This window comes from Heterocephalus glaber, unplaced genomic scaffold (assembly GCF_053883595.1).
Source record: "Heterocephalus glaber isolate CG9 unplaced genomic scaffold, H.glaber_assembly_v1.0 deba00000331, whole genome shotgun sequence".
Lineage (NCBI taxonomy): Eukaryota > Metazoa > Chordata > Mammalia > Rodentia > Bathyergidae > Heterocephalus > Heterocephalus glaber.
Window position 1 is genome coordinate 35177686 of NW_028258142.1, and position 12431 is coordinate 35190116.

Here is a 12431-nt window from a genome sequence, read left to right on the forward strand (position 1 = left end):
CCGCCCCGCCCGGCTCCACCCCCTGCCGTAGCCTGGCTCCTGGTCTCGCCAGGCCCTGCCTCCGCCCCGCCCCGCCCCTTCCTTGTCCCCGCCCTCTGTTCCAGGCTGTGGACCTGGGGTGCGAGACGAGCCTGCGGTGCTGGGCTTCCAGGAGCTGCTGCTGCAGGAGGTATTGCTGGTGCAGGGCCTGAGGTAGGAAGGAGGGACCTGTGACTTCCTGGAACTGCAGGGTGGGCAGCGGGGTCAGCGACTGGTGCAGGGCGCCGCTGTGCTGGTGGGCCGGGGCCATGTGGGCGCTGAGGCCCGGCTGCGACTGCACGGAGTGGGCCAGCGGGAAGTCTGGGGCGAGCTGCTGTGGCTGCGGGGGCCCCAGGTGGAAGTGGCGGCAGGAGGTAGCGTGAGGATGCTGAGACCTTTGAAAGGGGGCACCTGGGAAGGCAAGGACAGAAGCATCCGTGAGGACCCGCACTGTGACGCTCCCACATGACCCCGTGACGCCGCTCCCCACCCTGGGCAGCCTGGAGCTGGTGACCCTCAAGACCTTTGTTAGAACACAGCAATTCTATCACTTCCATCTACACATGGTCATCTTTCATGCTGCAGTGTTTTGTTTATGTGTTGGGGGGGAAAGAATGTTTACTTTAATGAACAGATAAACATCTTTTAAAAAAATAATTAACACACTTATTAAAGAGGTTTAAAGGCCCCGATGGCAGGTTCACTTTCTTGACTTAAACTCCTTCCATATAATCTCATGCAAGCCACGAAGAGAAAGTTTAGGGCAGCCTAGCCAATCTCTGAACTTCACTGAGACCTTGGCTAACCAACTAACCCAACCCAGAGCAAGTCCTGTTCCACAGAGAAGCCAGAAGTTGTTTTGTATTGCGGTTTTAAGAGGGAAAGTCAAAAATAATTTATTATGTAAATAATAGTTTATAATAACATCTAGAATTTATTTAAAACTAAACATATCCACGTATAACTTGGGCTCTGGCCACATTTAATTTAGGCTCCAGTGCTTTTCTAAATATATTGAATTTGATGACAAGAAAGCTTTTCAAATTCTCCATTTTTCAGGCCAGCTCTGGGCACTGGAGGAGTCTTCCAGTGAGACAAGGAGGTAGACTCCACAGTACAGAAAGATTTGCAAAGAACTTCCAGCTAAACCTGGCAGATTCAACACACGTCTGCTCCTTCCCAAACCCCACTGAAATGAGACCAACAGAATAAGGAGACCATAAACAGACACAAAGACAGAACAAAACGGTGACTTCAGCAGGCAACAGATGTCAACAGAAATTTGGAAGATAGAAAACAGATGGAGGAATTAGCAGAGCTGAGAAATCAGATACCAAGTGCCTACCAAAGGGGTGGACAAACCTTACTGCAAGAGGCTGGACGGGTCAGAAATAGAAGGTAGTGGCCACTTCCGAAGGCAGGAGAGAGGGTAAAGAGCTGAGCAGAGTGAGATTCAGGACAAGTCTCCCCAGGGGGCAGTTATGCCCAGGGCTTCTCCCCTTTCCCAAGCACTCCTCCTCCCAATGGGGTGGGTGACACTAGCCAGGGATGCAGCACCATGCAAAACACAAGTAAGTGAAGGTCTGTGTATGGAACTTTGGAAGCCCCTATCTTCTTCTACTACTTGTTCCAAAAATCTTGTCACCGCCCATGTCTGTCTTCCTTGCACACTGCCCTTGCCTGGAAACTGGGGGAATGCATCTCTCAAAAAAATCATTGGTAAAAAAATTAAAATTAGAATTTAAAAAAAAAGAAAATCATTGGTCCTAATAAAAGCCCTATACCTTCTTCTGGTTCATAGTGACCTAATAAAATGCCTGGGTCTCTCTAGCCACTATATAATGACACCAGGGCTGGGGATTTAGCTCAGTGGTTCTAGTGCCTGCTTCGAAAGCGCAAGGTCCTGAGTTTGATCCCCGGTACCAAAATAAATAAATAAGCAAACAAATAAATAATATATCTATGTATATAATGACACCAGTTCATTGTAAGTCCATTCTTGTACACAGGCACACAGTGCTTCTGGACAGCTCTTAGTGGCTTGCTTTGTCTGACATGATAAGACAGTTCATGGGTCTGATGAGGAAGGTTACAAAGTGAAAAAGAGAGGGAGAACATGTCAAAATTAAAAAGAAAAAAATAGGGCTGGGGATTTAATTCAGTGGTTCCGCCACCTGCCTTGAAAGCACAAGGTTCAGAGTTTGATCCCCAGTACCAAAACAAAGAAAAGAAAAAAATGAATTCAGAGGAACAGAGATAATGTTAGGATTGGATGGGTGATGGTGGTAGTGGGGAGGCTTCAGTATCCTCAGAGAAATAAGATGTTGAATCCTTGAAACAACAGGAAGCTATTTTAAAAGAAGCTATATAAAAAAAAGACAGCTCTTGGAAATTAAAAATATACAAAGCAAAATCTGAAATTCAACAGTGGAGTTAGAGATTGAGCCAGGAACATTTCCCAGAAGCAGAGTAAGACAAGGTTGATCACATGACTCCACATTTCACTAGTAAGAGAGAAAAAATGGAGGAAATAGTGAGGAGAGGATTATGAAAAAGTTACAAAAAATGTTTCCAGTACTGAAGATCTGTGGTTCTTGATTACAAACAAACAAATAAAAAAAGGTAGTCTCAGTACCTAGCAATGTAGACAGGGGTAAGAACCCCACTCCAAGGCATCACACTGTTAAATCTCCAAAGGGGGTCCAAGAGACCATTCTAGCACCTCCCAGAAAGAGAGTACACAGCTCCTATGCAAAGGGCATAAATCAGAATAACATCAGATTTTTCAAAAGTTGCCCTGGAAGCTGAAAAACTATAGAGCAACAGCCTTCCTGGTACTAAGAGGAAAAAAATGATTTTTAATCTAGAATTCTATGTCCAGTCAAACCATTAATTAACTGTGGGAATAGGATAAAGCCATTTCAGACATGCAAGATTTCCAATAAAAATTAACCCTCCTGTCTTCTTAAAGAGGTACTGACACAAACCAAGAAAAAAGGAACAATGAAACAGGGGGTGCACCCCAAAGAGGTGGAGTGTTTTCAAGCACACAGCTGTACACAAGGATGGGGGTTCCAGGAGGGTATCTGGAGGAGAGGGGAATGGAAAGAATAGAATTACAGATAAATTTGGCCATGTGAAAATACAATTGGAAGGAATTTAAACATTGATAATTTGGTAAGAATTTATTTTTAAAACTCATAGGAAGCAAGACATTAACAAGAGAAAATGAGTCAATGATTACCTGCAGAAAAAAAAGTTATGTAAGAAAATGTAATTATTATGTACTACTTGACTCTGCTGTAAATAATATTTATATATTAATAATAAAACAAATAACAGATAAACTATATTAGAACAGAAAAGAACATTTCTTCCATAATATGAAGAATATAGACAATGTCAGAAATTGAAAAATCAACAAAGCAATCTAACTGTTTAGTTAGAAATTTACTCAGTAACTTATGTAAATTAGGAGGTGAATGCCTGAAAAAGAATGGAAAGTGTTGAGCTGAAGCAAATTTGATTTTAGTGGGAAAGGCAGAGGCAGATATCAGCTATTTTACTAAATCTATTTTATATTGGTCTATTCAAGATGGTAAATAGTGTGTATTTGATAGATTTCTTTTTTTTTAATTTGCAAAAAGAAACAAAAATGAGCCAGAAGAGAATTACCTGAACCTTAGTTCTTACTAGCATTCAGGTAAGGAGGGCCTCTCTGCCTGCCTCATGAATTCTGGCTCTGATGAGTCCAGAGACTGGGGCATGTGAAAGTGGCCCTGGGTTGCCTCCCTCACTCCACCATTTACCCTCCTGACAGAGAAAGGAGAAGCCAAGAGGCAAAGAGAGTGAGCACAGGAAAGAAGAGCTGTAGGAAGATAAAGGAGTGGAAGTCGGTCCTGATGACAGAGGAGAAATGAGTTTTGTTAAAAGGACATTGGAAAGACTATGCCTGCCCTGTCCAATAGAATTATAATGTGAGCCACTAGGGAATTTTAAATTTTCTGGTAGTCACAGTTAGAAAAATAAAATGACAGGTGAAATTAAGTTTAATACTGTTATATAACTCAATATAGCCAAAATGTTATTTTAATATGTATTTGATTTTTTAAAAGATTACTGAGATATTTTTCTTGTTTTTCATACTAGGTCTTCAAAATCTGGTATATATTTTGCTCTTACAACACAGCGCAGTTGGGACTAGCCACATTACAAGTGCTCAAAAGCCCCTTGTAGTTAGTGGCTTCCAGATGGGCCAGCACAGCTCTGAAGGAAAAGAGCCAGTTCTATATATAGCACAGAGCATTTTAGACAACCAGTCTGCCCTCACACGGGAAGCCCCCCATTGCTTATTGGTGAAACCCATACCCTTTAGCCTGATATAAAAGCTCTGTCCTCCTCGGATTCCACCAAGCCCTCCCCAGACTCCCATGTTGGTCTGCTGAATGTTTGTAGACTCTCCATGCACATTCCCACAGAGGGGACTTTGCCCGAATCTCACAGCTACCTTTAAGGGTCTGTGTCACCTCTGGTCTCCCACACAAATGCCTCCTGCCCATGAGCCCCAAGGATGCACCCCTCCCCAGAGGTCTGTAGAAGACCCAGCCTCTCCCACCCACTAGGCACCTGGCAGCCCCTGGGGTCTACACATGCCACTGGCTGAGCTGTGTGGCTTCACCAAGTCTGGATCCCCACGTGCTGCTCAGCAGGTGCTCAGAAAATACCTGGATGTCTGCCTGGTTGTTGAAAGGAGTGAGGGGAAAATAATTCCTCCAAAGGCCTGAGGTGCTGAGGCTGACTGAAGCAAATTGGTTTGAAATTGAGTGGTAAAAAGAGGGGCAGGCGTTCCCAAGGAGCCCTGGGTTTGAGGAGGTCTGGCAGGGATGAGGGGGTGGGGCTGCCAGCATCCTCTCCCTCGGGCCCTGGGTGGCAGCAACCTCTCTCACCGCATTTTCCTTCCTCCTCACCCACTGCCCCTCTGCTGTCCTGAACTCAACAGCCTGCAAGGTCCCATGGCCACCACAGGGCAGCGGCTAACACCCTGGCCTAGGGAGGCTGCCCAGCTGATGTACAGGGGAGTAAAAGCAGATGCCCTTGCCCGGATGAGGAGCAAAAGGAAGGTGGACAATAGTATCTCTGTCCCATAATATTGTTGGCAATTTTCAAAGGACCTGCAAAGGTCCTTGGACTTCTGTTCAGGGACTCTATCCCTCTTCTGTCACCTCCATTCCCAGAGTGGTTCTCAGCCTCATCATCCTGCTTGGATGCAAATAAAGCTGGGAAACCTGCACCCTGGGTTCCCTGGGCTCCTCCTCAGCACTGTGTCATGTGGGCCCTATGACAGTAGCTGATAACAGCTGCTCTGGTTAGTCTCAGAGATCAAGAAAGTGAAACTCTCAGGGGGCTATCTGGGTCCATGACAAGCCAATGACCAGTGAAGTCTGAACAATGACATTCCCAGATGCCCTCACACACTAGTAGACAACCTGCAGCTTTTCCCATTAGAGTCACTCCTTCATGTTAAAAAATAATCTCCAGATGTCCATGATTACACTGTGCATTTATCATGTGTCCCCAAGGCTAAAATGCCGCCAATTGAATGATCCATCTTGAGCTAAATAACATTTTCAAGGAGTGAAGGGAAAGAAGGGTCTCCCAGAAACAAACAAACAATGCACCACATTAAATAAACACATCAATTATAAAACACAAATTAGTTTCAGAAGAAAAAAATGCATCTCTTAGGCCCCTGGAAATTCATACTGACAATTGCAGCTCCGGAGACTTGACGAGGAACAGTGGCTTACAGCAGGAGCGGAGCCTGAGCAAGGCAAGTGCAGGGCTAGGGAGTAGGGCGAGGCCAGGACTGTCCCTGCACAGCTGTGATGTGGAAGCTCACGGATGCATGGTTCACCTGATGCCCACCTGACACCACAGAACACAAAATGGGTACTTCACAAATGCCTGGGAACTGGAAGCTGCTTTGTGCCTTGTGGGCAAGGAACCCAAGGAGACTGGCAGCTGGAGAGTGGGTGAGTTGGAGGACAGAAGAAACCACACAGCCCCAAGGAGGAAGGAAAGGAAAGGGGAGGCAGGACACAAGGCCAAGAGCTTTGGGAAGGTAGGCAGAGATGAGGACCCAAGTCTCTGAAAGGCTTGTCGATTTGCCCGGTATACCCATCAGGTAAGTGACAGGGTAGAGATTTGAACCTAGCTATGTCTTGAAAGCCAAGTTGAGAAGCAGGACCAGGGGAAGGGCACAGAGAGCTGGTGAGCTTGACAAAGCAGAGGCAGCAGTCAGGGATGCTATGGTGTGCATGCCTGTGTCCCCCCAAATCCATAACTTGAAATCCAACCCCCAGTATGGTCATATTAGCAGGTGGGGCATTTGCAAGGTTATTAGCTTTAATGGAAGGGATCAAGGTCCTTATAAGAGGCCCCAGAGAGCTAGCTCGCCCCTTCTACCATGAGGGTGCACAGCTAGCATATGCTATCCATGAGGAAGAGGGCTTCACCAGACACCTTGATCTTGGGACTTCTAGCCTCCAGAACTCTGAGCAACAAATGTTGGTTGTTTCAAAACCACCCAGTTTATGGCATTTTGTTATAGCACCCCAAAGGGACTAAGCAGGGCCTCTCAAGGAACAGAGTGGTACAGAAATAGCACCAGGTCGCCAGAGGGCACCCTGGATGCTGTCTGGGCCTCCTCTGGGCAGCAGATGTGGTCAGTGGAGTCAGAGCTGGACCTGGAATGGAAGAGAGATACTAGGACAAGACTAGAGTGCCAGAGATGGTGGAGGCTATGGGGCAAGGAGGATGGCCCACTCTTGACTGAAGGTGCTCTCTCTCTCTCTCTCTCTCTCTCTCTCTCACACACACACACACACACACACACACACACACACACACAGAGCCCAGTATTATTCATTCTACTCTTTTAGGAAATTGCTTTTCCCCTCAAAGCTTCACCCTCAAGACTCCAGGGCTGAGAGGCCCCATAGTCAGCCCTCAGACAAGAGGCCTGCAGGAGGAAGGGCAGGTGATGCTGATGGCACCACAGTGGCACCTGATACATCAGCCCAGCCTGTGGGCTACCACCCACCACGTTGCCCTGGTGACAACCACTTTCTACTTTCGGGAGCTTCAGGCACAGGCCTGCCCCGAATCCTGTCAGGGATTGCCCAGCCAACCAGGGCCAGACCGCACTCCTCCTGGGAACCCTGGAAGAAGAGGATGGGAACCAGACCCTCCAGGCCTCCAGGGAAGCAAGGCCATGTTCCCTTGTCCCCAAGCCAGTTCTCAGGGTGTCCGGTTTCTTGCTGACCCTCAGCTCACTGACCCAGGATCATTCCCCAGAGCAATTGGGCAGAAAGGGGGGTGGGCACTGGAGTTGCAGAGACAGGGGTGGGTAAGGCTAAAGAGACCCTCTCTGGAAGCCCTGGGGTGGTGTGCAGGGAGAGGACAGAGGGCCACCAGTGGGTCACGTCTTGGCCTCATCACTGGAGCTCAGTGTTTGCTACTTTTTCAAAAGCATGCACCAGCCCCAAGAAAGCCAGTCTTTTGCAAAGCAGATGTCTGCCCACAGAGGCCATGAGGGAGGCTGCAGTATCAAGAAGCTTCCAAGGGGGCCAGAGGGCCAGGGGTGCCCCTCCTCACAGTCACAGTGAACTTTTCCAGGCCTTAGTTTCCTCCACTTGTGGCCCCTTGATATCTAATCCTGCATACCTGCCAACACCTCTCTGCTGGCTACATCTCTCTTCCATTCTGTGGGAGCCAAATAGACAGCATGGGGTCCACAGATGGGTGTGGCAGACCCCAGCCTCCAGCCCCCAACCCCCCCCCCCCAAAGTGAGAGTATGATGCTTTCCTGGGCTGCTCAACATCTAATGAGAGGCGAGGAACATCTGTGACATCCCTGTCCCAAATAGCTGCCATATTAATGTTCTAGAGCCGAATTCTAACTATGCCATTCCCTGCAAAGCTCCCCTCCAGCCCCCCTCTCTGTCTCTCTCTGTCTCTGTCTCTTTCCCCCTCTATCTCTCCCCTCCTCTTCCCTCTTCCCTTCTCTCTTTCTCCCCCCACCCCATGTGATCTTCCCTCTCATCTGTCCCAGACCCTCAAGGCCTTTTCCTGCCTCTGGGCTCTTGATAGTTGTTCTTTGCCCCAGGCACTGCCACCCTTCATCACAAACTGTCACATCCTGTCCACCCTTGACTACCCAGGGCAGATGGTGTGTCTCCGTAGAGCCTTCCAAGGTCTTCCCAAGTGAGGACTCTGCCTCTTTTTTGTGTACAGACTTCATCTCTAGTAATAAGCTGTGAAGTGAGTGTTTTCAGGGTAAATACCATGCAGCAAATGTCCTTTGTTCTGGGGGTTTTGGGGGGGTTTTTTTGGTACCAGGGATCAAACTCAGGACCTTTCGAGGCAGGCGGCAGAAACACTGAGCTAAATCCCGGCCCTGTCCTTTGTTCTTAGAAGGGGCTTGGGGATCCTAAACGAGGAGAGGAAATAAGAAAATGGAGGAGAGAGGAAAGGGAGGAAGGTAGGAGCAAGGGAGAGAGGGGGAAAAGACCTTCATCATCTGGCAAAGTTAAGTATTATATTACTAGCTGGTAAGGAAACAGTTCTTGAGGGCAATATCAAGGATGCCAAATGAGGCTGCCTCCAAGATGGTGAAAAAGAATATGTGAGACCCTGCAAGATGAAAGACAGCCTTCATCCTACAGATGAGGACCTTGGGCCAAGAAATCTGGGTAGCCTGTCCAAGGTCTTGGGTACCTCTGGCAGAGTCAGGCTGGAGTCCAGGGCCTCCTGAATCTAGGTGCTGTGACTCCTGCCCTGCCTAACAGAGTCCCCTCCTCCCTGTGCAGAACCCTCACACATTCATGCAGTCACACAAGATCCCCCAGGGAGGAACCCACCAGCCCAAGTGGGCTACTGATCAGAAATACATGCCATGGCCCTGATGGCCCCACCTCCCCTCCTCTTCCCCTTTCCCTCTCCATAGCTCCCCTAAAAACAAGCCTGTTCCTGCCTGAGGAGGTGACCTAATACTGGCAAGTCTCCAGCTGCTGGCACCCATGGGGAGTGCTTTTGAATCTCTCTACTGAGATGCTGAAGAGGGCTGCGGTGGTGAGATTGCTCAGGCACAGCTCAGTCCCCATTGGCCAACAACCTGAGGCCCCTCTGGCCTGAAACCAAGGACAAGCCCCAGCTTCACAGAGCAGACCAAGGCGGGAGCCTCTGTGGCAAGGCAAATCCTGAAGGGCCTCTGGACAGCCCTCCTGAAAAAGGCTTCAGGCCTTGCCTTTCCCAGGACCCAGCAGGTTGAAAGGGTGGCTGGGCAGGCATCTTGTGCCAAGGTGGACATTTATGAACTGGACCTGATGGAGGAGAGTGGGGTTGTGAGAGAACTACAGTCATGGCATGAGGAACAGCTAGAGAATCTGGGTATGAGCAGGGGAGAGGACACTCAATCAGGTCAGAGGTGCAGTCAGGGAAAAGCTCATTCTGGTAGACAGATTTGAATCCACATAAAGAAGGCATTTCTCAGAAAGTGCTAGGAAGGGAAGAGGGGTTGAAGTGAGGGGAGGGAAATGGGAAAAAAGAAGACTCAAGATATAGTATGTACAGGTACAAATTCCCTACAATGAATGTTATCACGTATATCTAAAGTGTACCAATAAAATTAATTTTAGAAAAAGAAAGTGCTGTATTCTCAACATTGCAAAAGCCCACTCAGAAGCCAACAAGCTGCCCAGCAGAGCAGCGAGAGCACAGGCAAAGAATGGGCACTTCTACCCTTCCATGGGATGATGCAAATTCCCTGCAGCATCTACTCCATCCTCCCACTTCTGCACGTGGTGGGCTGATCATAGTTAAAGTTGACAACTGGCCTGTGGTGGCCACCATGCTGAGAGGAGGAGGAAAGAGAATGACAGGAAGGAGGGCAAGCCTGGGGTTCTCAGGGACCAAGCCTGGAGCCTGAGCCACAGTGCAAAGAGGAGATTTGAGCCACAGGCTGGTGTCCAAAGATGGGCATCACATTCCCCTCCACATAGCTTCAAAGGAGCCTCCTCTTCCCTCAACACGATACAGCTCAGAATTTTGTTTTCTGCATCATCCCTCTGTGGTCCACACTGACTTATGCAGCCTGGGAGACATTCAAACTCCATGGGACCGGGGAATGCATCCTCTGTGATTCTTTCAGATGCAGGATGCTTGGGGAGGTGGTACCGGAATGGGGAGGGTAAATGGCGGGGAGTCATGAATGGTAGGGCTGGGAGTCTGGTGTACACTTCAGAAGCTAACTACTTGACTATAAACCAGACAAATCCAAGACAAAGAAAATGAAAGTGAGCCATCTGCCCAAAACCCAGCTGCACAGGCCATTCTTCTTGGTTTCCTAACCTCCAGGTAGTTCAGTTTAACCTCTGTTGTTCACATCTGATCAACCCAAAAGGCCTGTTCTCAACTCCTTGGACTACCAGATGTCTGCTTTCCTCTCTCTATATATTTTGGTTCCCTCTCCAATAAAGGACACACAGGATCTACCCAGGAAGTGATATGCCCAAAGGATTCTTTAAAACCCGGAGCAGGTTTCTGATGCTTCCCCAGGGCCAGTCTTTGATTTCTGATGAAAAGCTCAGCTTCTTCCAGGGAACCAGAATTCTAGCTCTCAAAACACTGAAGGGAGGGCTGGGGATTTAGCTCAGTGGTTTCCGCTGCCTGCTGGGCAAGCATAAGGACCCAAGTTTGATCCCTGGTACCAAAAAAACACTGCAAGGAGGAGAATTTACATCCTTAGGAAGCCTATTTGTCCATGGTTTTGAGACAATTAAACCACAAACTTCCAGCCAGCAGCAAATGCCAGTGTGTGGCTCCAGCTGCCCGTGGACTAGGAGTAAAAGAAAGGAGAGTAGAAGGGAGGGATGGTCAGAGGCAAGATGTAATCACAGAAAAGGAACATGTGGATAAGGAACAGTCTTCCAGGCTGCCCATCCCAAAAGATACCAATGAGGTCTCTGTAAACCTTCCCATGAGAACAGGCCTCTTGGATCTATCAAAATACCCAGGCAGAGCAGGGTGTTTTATAGAAGGCATCAGTGGACAGAAGGCTGCATTCCTTAAGTGTCAGGCCTGGGTTTCCTCATTCTTTTGTATCCCTTGTGCCTCACACAGATGCTAAAACATAGTAAGACCTCAGTGGATGAGTGGGCTAAATGTGCAGGAAGCAGCCTCTGGCTAAAAACCTTGGTAGAGGGCAGGAACTGTCTGCTAGCATTTGAGCCCCGCACGGATTTTCATGGAAGCAGCTGCTAGTAGAAAGACCAGCTTAGAGTGTGGTAGTACATGCTTGTAAACCCAGGACTCTGGAAAGCTGAGACAGGAAGATCACAAGCTCAAGCCCAGCCTGGGAAACTTAGCAACACTCTGTCTCAAAATAAAAAAAAAAAGGGTTGGGGATGTTGCTCAGTGTGAAGACCCTGGGTTCAATTCTTGTATGAGATGGGTGGGGGCTGCAGCTTTGAAGAATCATAGACAGAGCAAGAATTCTTTGCAATGAGCACAGGTACCTATTGCAAGTCCAGCATGAACCGAGGATCTGTGTGGGATGTGAGTAGTCAGTGTGAATCACATCCAGCTAACCCAGATGAAGTAAATTCAGATCCACAACAGGGCCTCCTGCCGCCACCAGCTGAGGGCAGAAGGCCTGGACCATGACGTACAGTTCAGCCTTGTCAACCATGTGCCTGTCCTCTTAGCTCAGGAGTTTAAAGATTCTCCTAATATTCTGTGCCTTATAAAGACTCAAGTAAATTGATTTTTTTTTAGACAGTCTCTCTATGTAGTTTAGGGTGGTCCTGAACTCACTGTGTAGCCCAGGCTCAAGTAAATTAATTTTTTGTGTGTGCTGGGGATCAAACTCCGGTCCTTGCGCTTGCACAGCAGGTGGCGAACCCACTGAGCTAAATCCCCGGCCCAAGTAAATTAATTTTTAAAAGCAAACCCCCAAGCCTTGACGCCTGTCAAGAAGTGCATGCACTCCTGGGGCCATCTCACATGAGCATTGCCTGGCACCTAGAGCAGGGAACAAGTCTGGAAAGCCATGTCCACAGGGCCCTTCCCATGGAGGCTGCAGGGCCTGGGTTACGCACACACAGGCCGGCCCTATGAACACAGTGGATGGACAGTCAACGTCTTCTTTCCTGGGCCTCCATGGCTCCAGGAGAATTCTGAGGACAGGTCCTCTGTGCTTCTGCTCTGCAGGAGCCCTACTGAAGTGCGGTGATGAAGACAGGAGGAGGAGGAGGAGGAGGAGGAGGAGGAGGAGGAGAGCATAGCTCCTGGCTCTGCTTGGAAGCAGTTACATGCTCAGGAGATCATGTTCTGAGGTTCTAACGGTGGGTTTC

At 48.4% G+C, this 12431-nt stretch overlaps 1 protein-coding gene and 1 long non-coding RNA gene across 3 annotated transcripts in view; one reads left to right on the forward strand and one right to left on the reverse strand.

Annotated features, from left to right (window-relative positions):
• Ark2c (arkadia (RNF111) C-terminal like ring finger ubiquitin ligase 2C) overlaps positions 1–12431 on the reverse strand; it is a 106295-nt gene that overhangs the window by 22701 nt on the left and 71163 nt on the right. For both annotated transcript variants that reach the window (XR_002386282.2, XM_004855090.3), the window contains exon 2: positions 114–429. Coding sequence is in view for 1 of the 2 variants with exons in the window: in XM_004855090.3 (XP_004855147.1) it covers positions 114–429 (316 nt within the window). In the remaining variant the exon portion in view is untranslated. The remainder of the gene's footprint in view (positions 1–113; positions 430–12431) is intronic.
• Positions 91–5318, forward strand: LOC147830100 (uncharacterized). The gene is made up of 2 exons (XR_015442227.1): positions 91–192; positions 1078–5318. It is a non-coding gene; the product is annotated as an uncharacterized LOC147830100 (long non-coding RNA).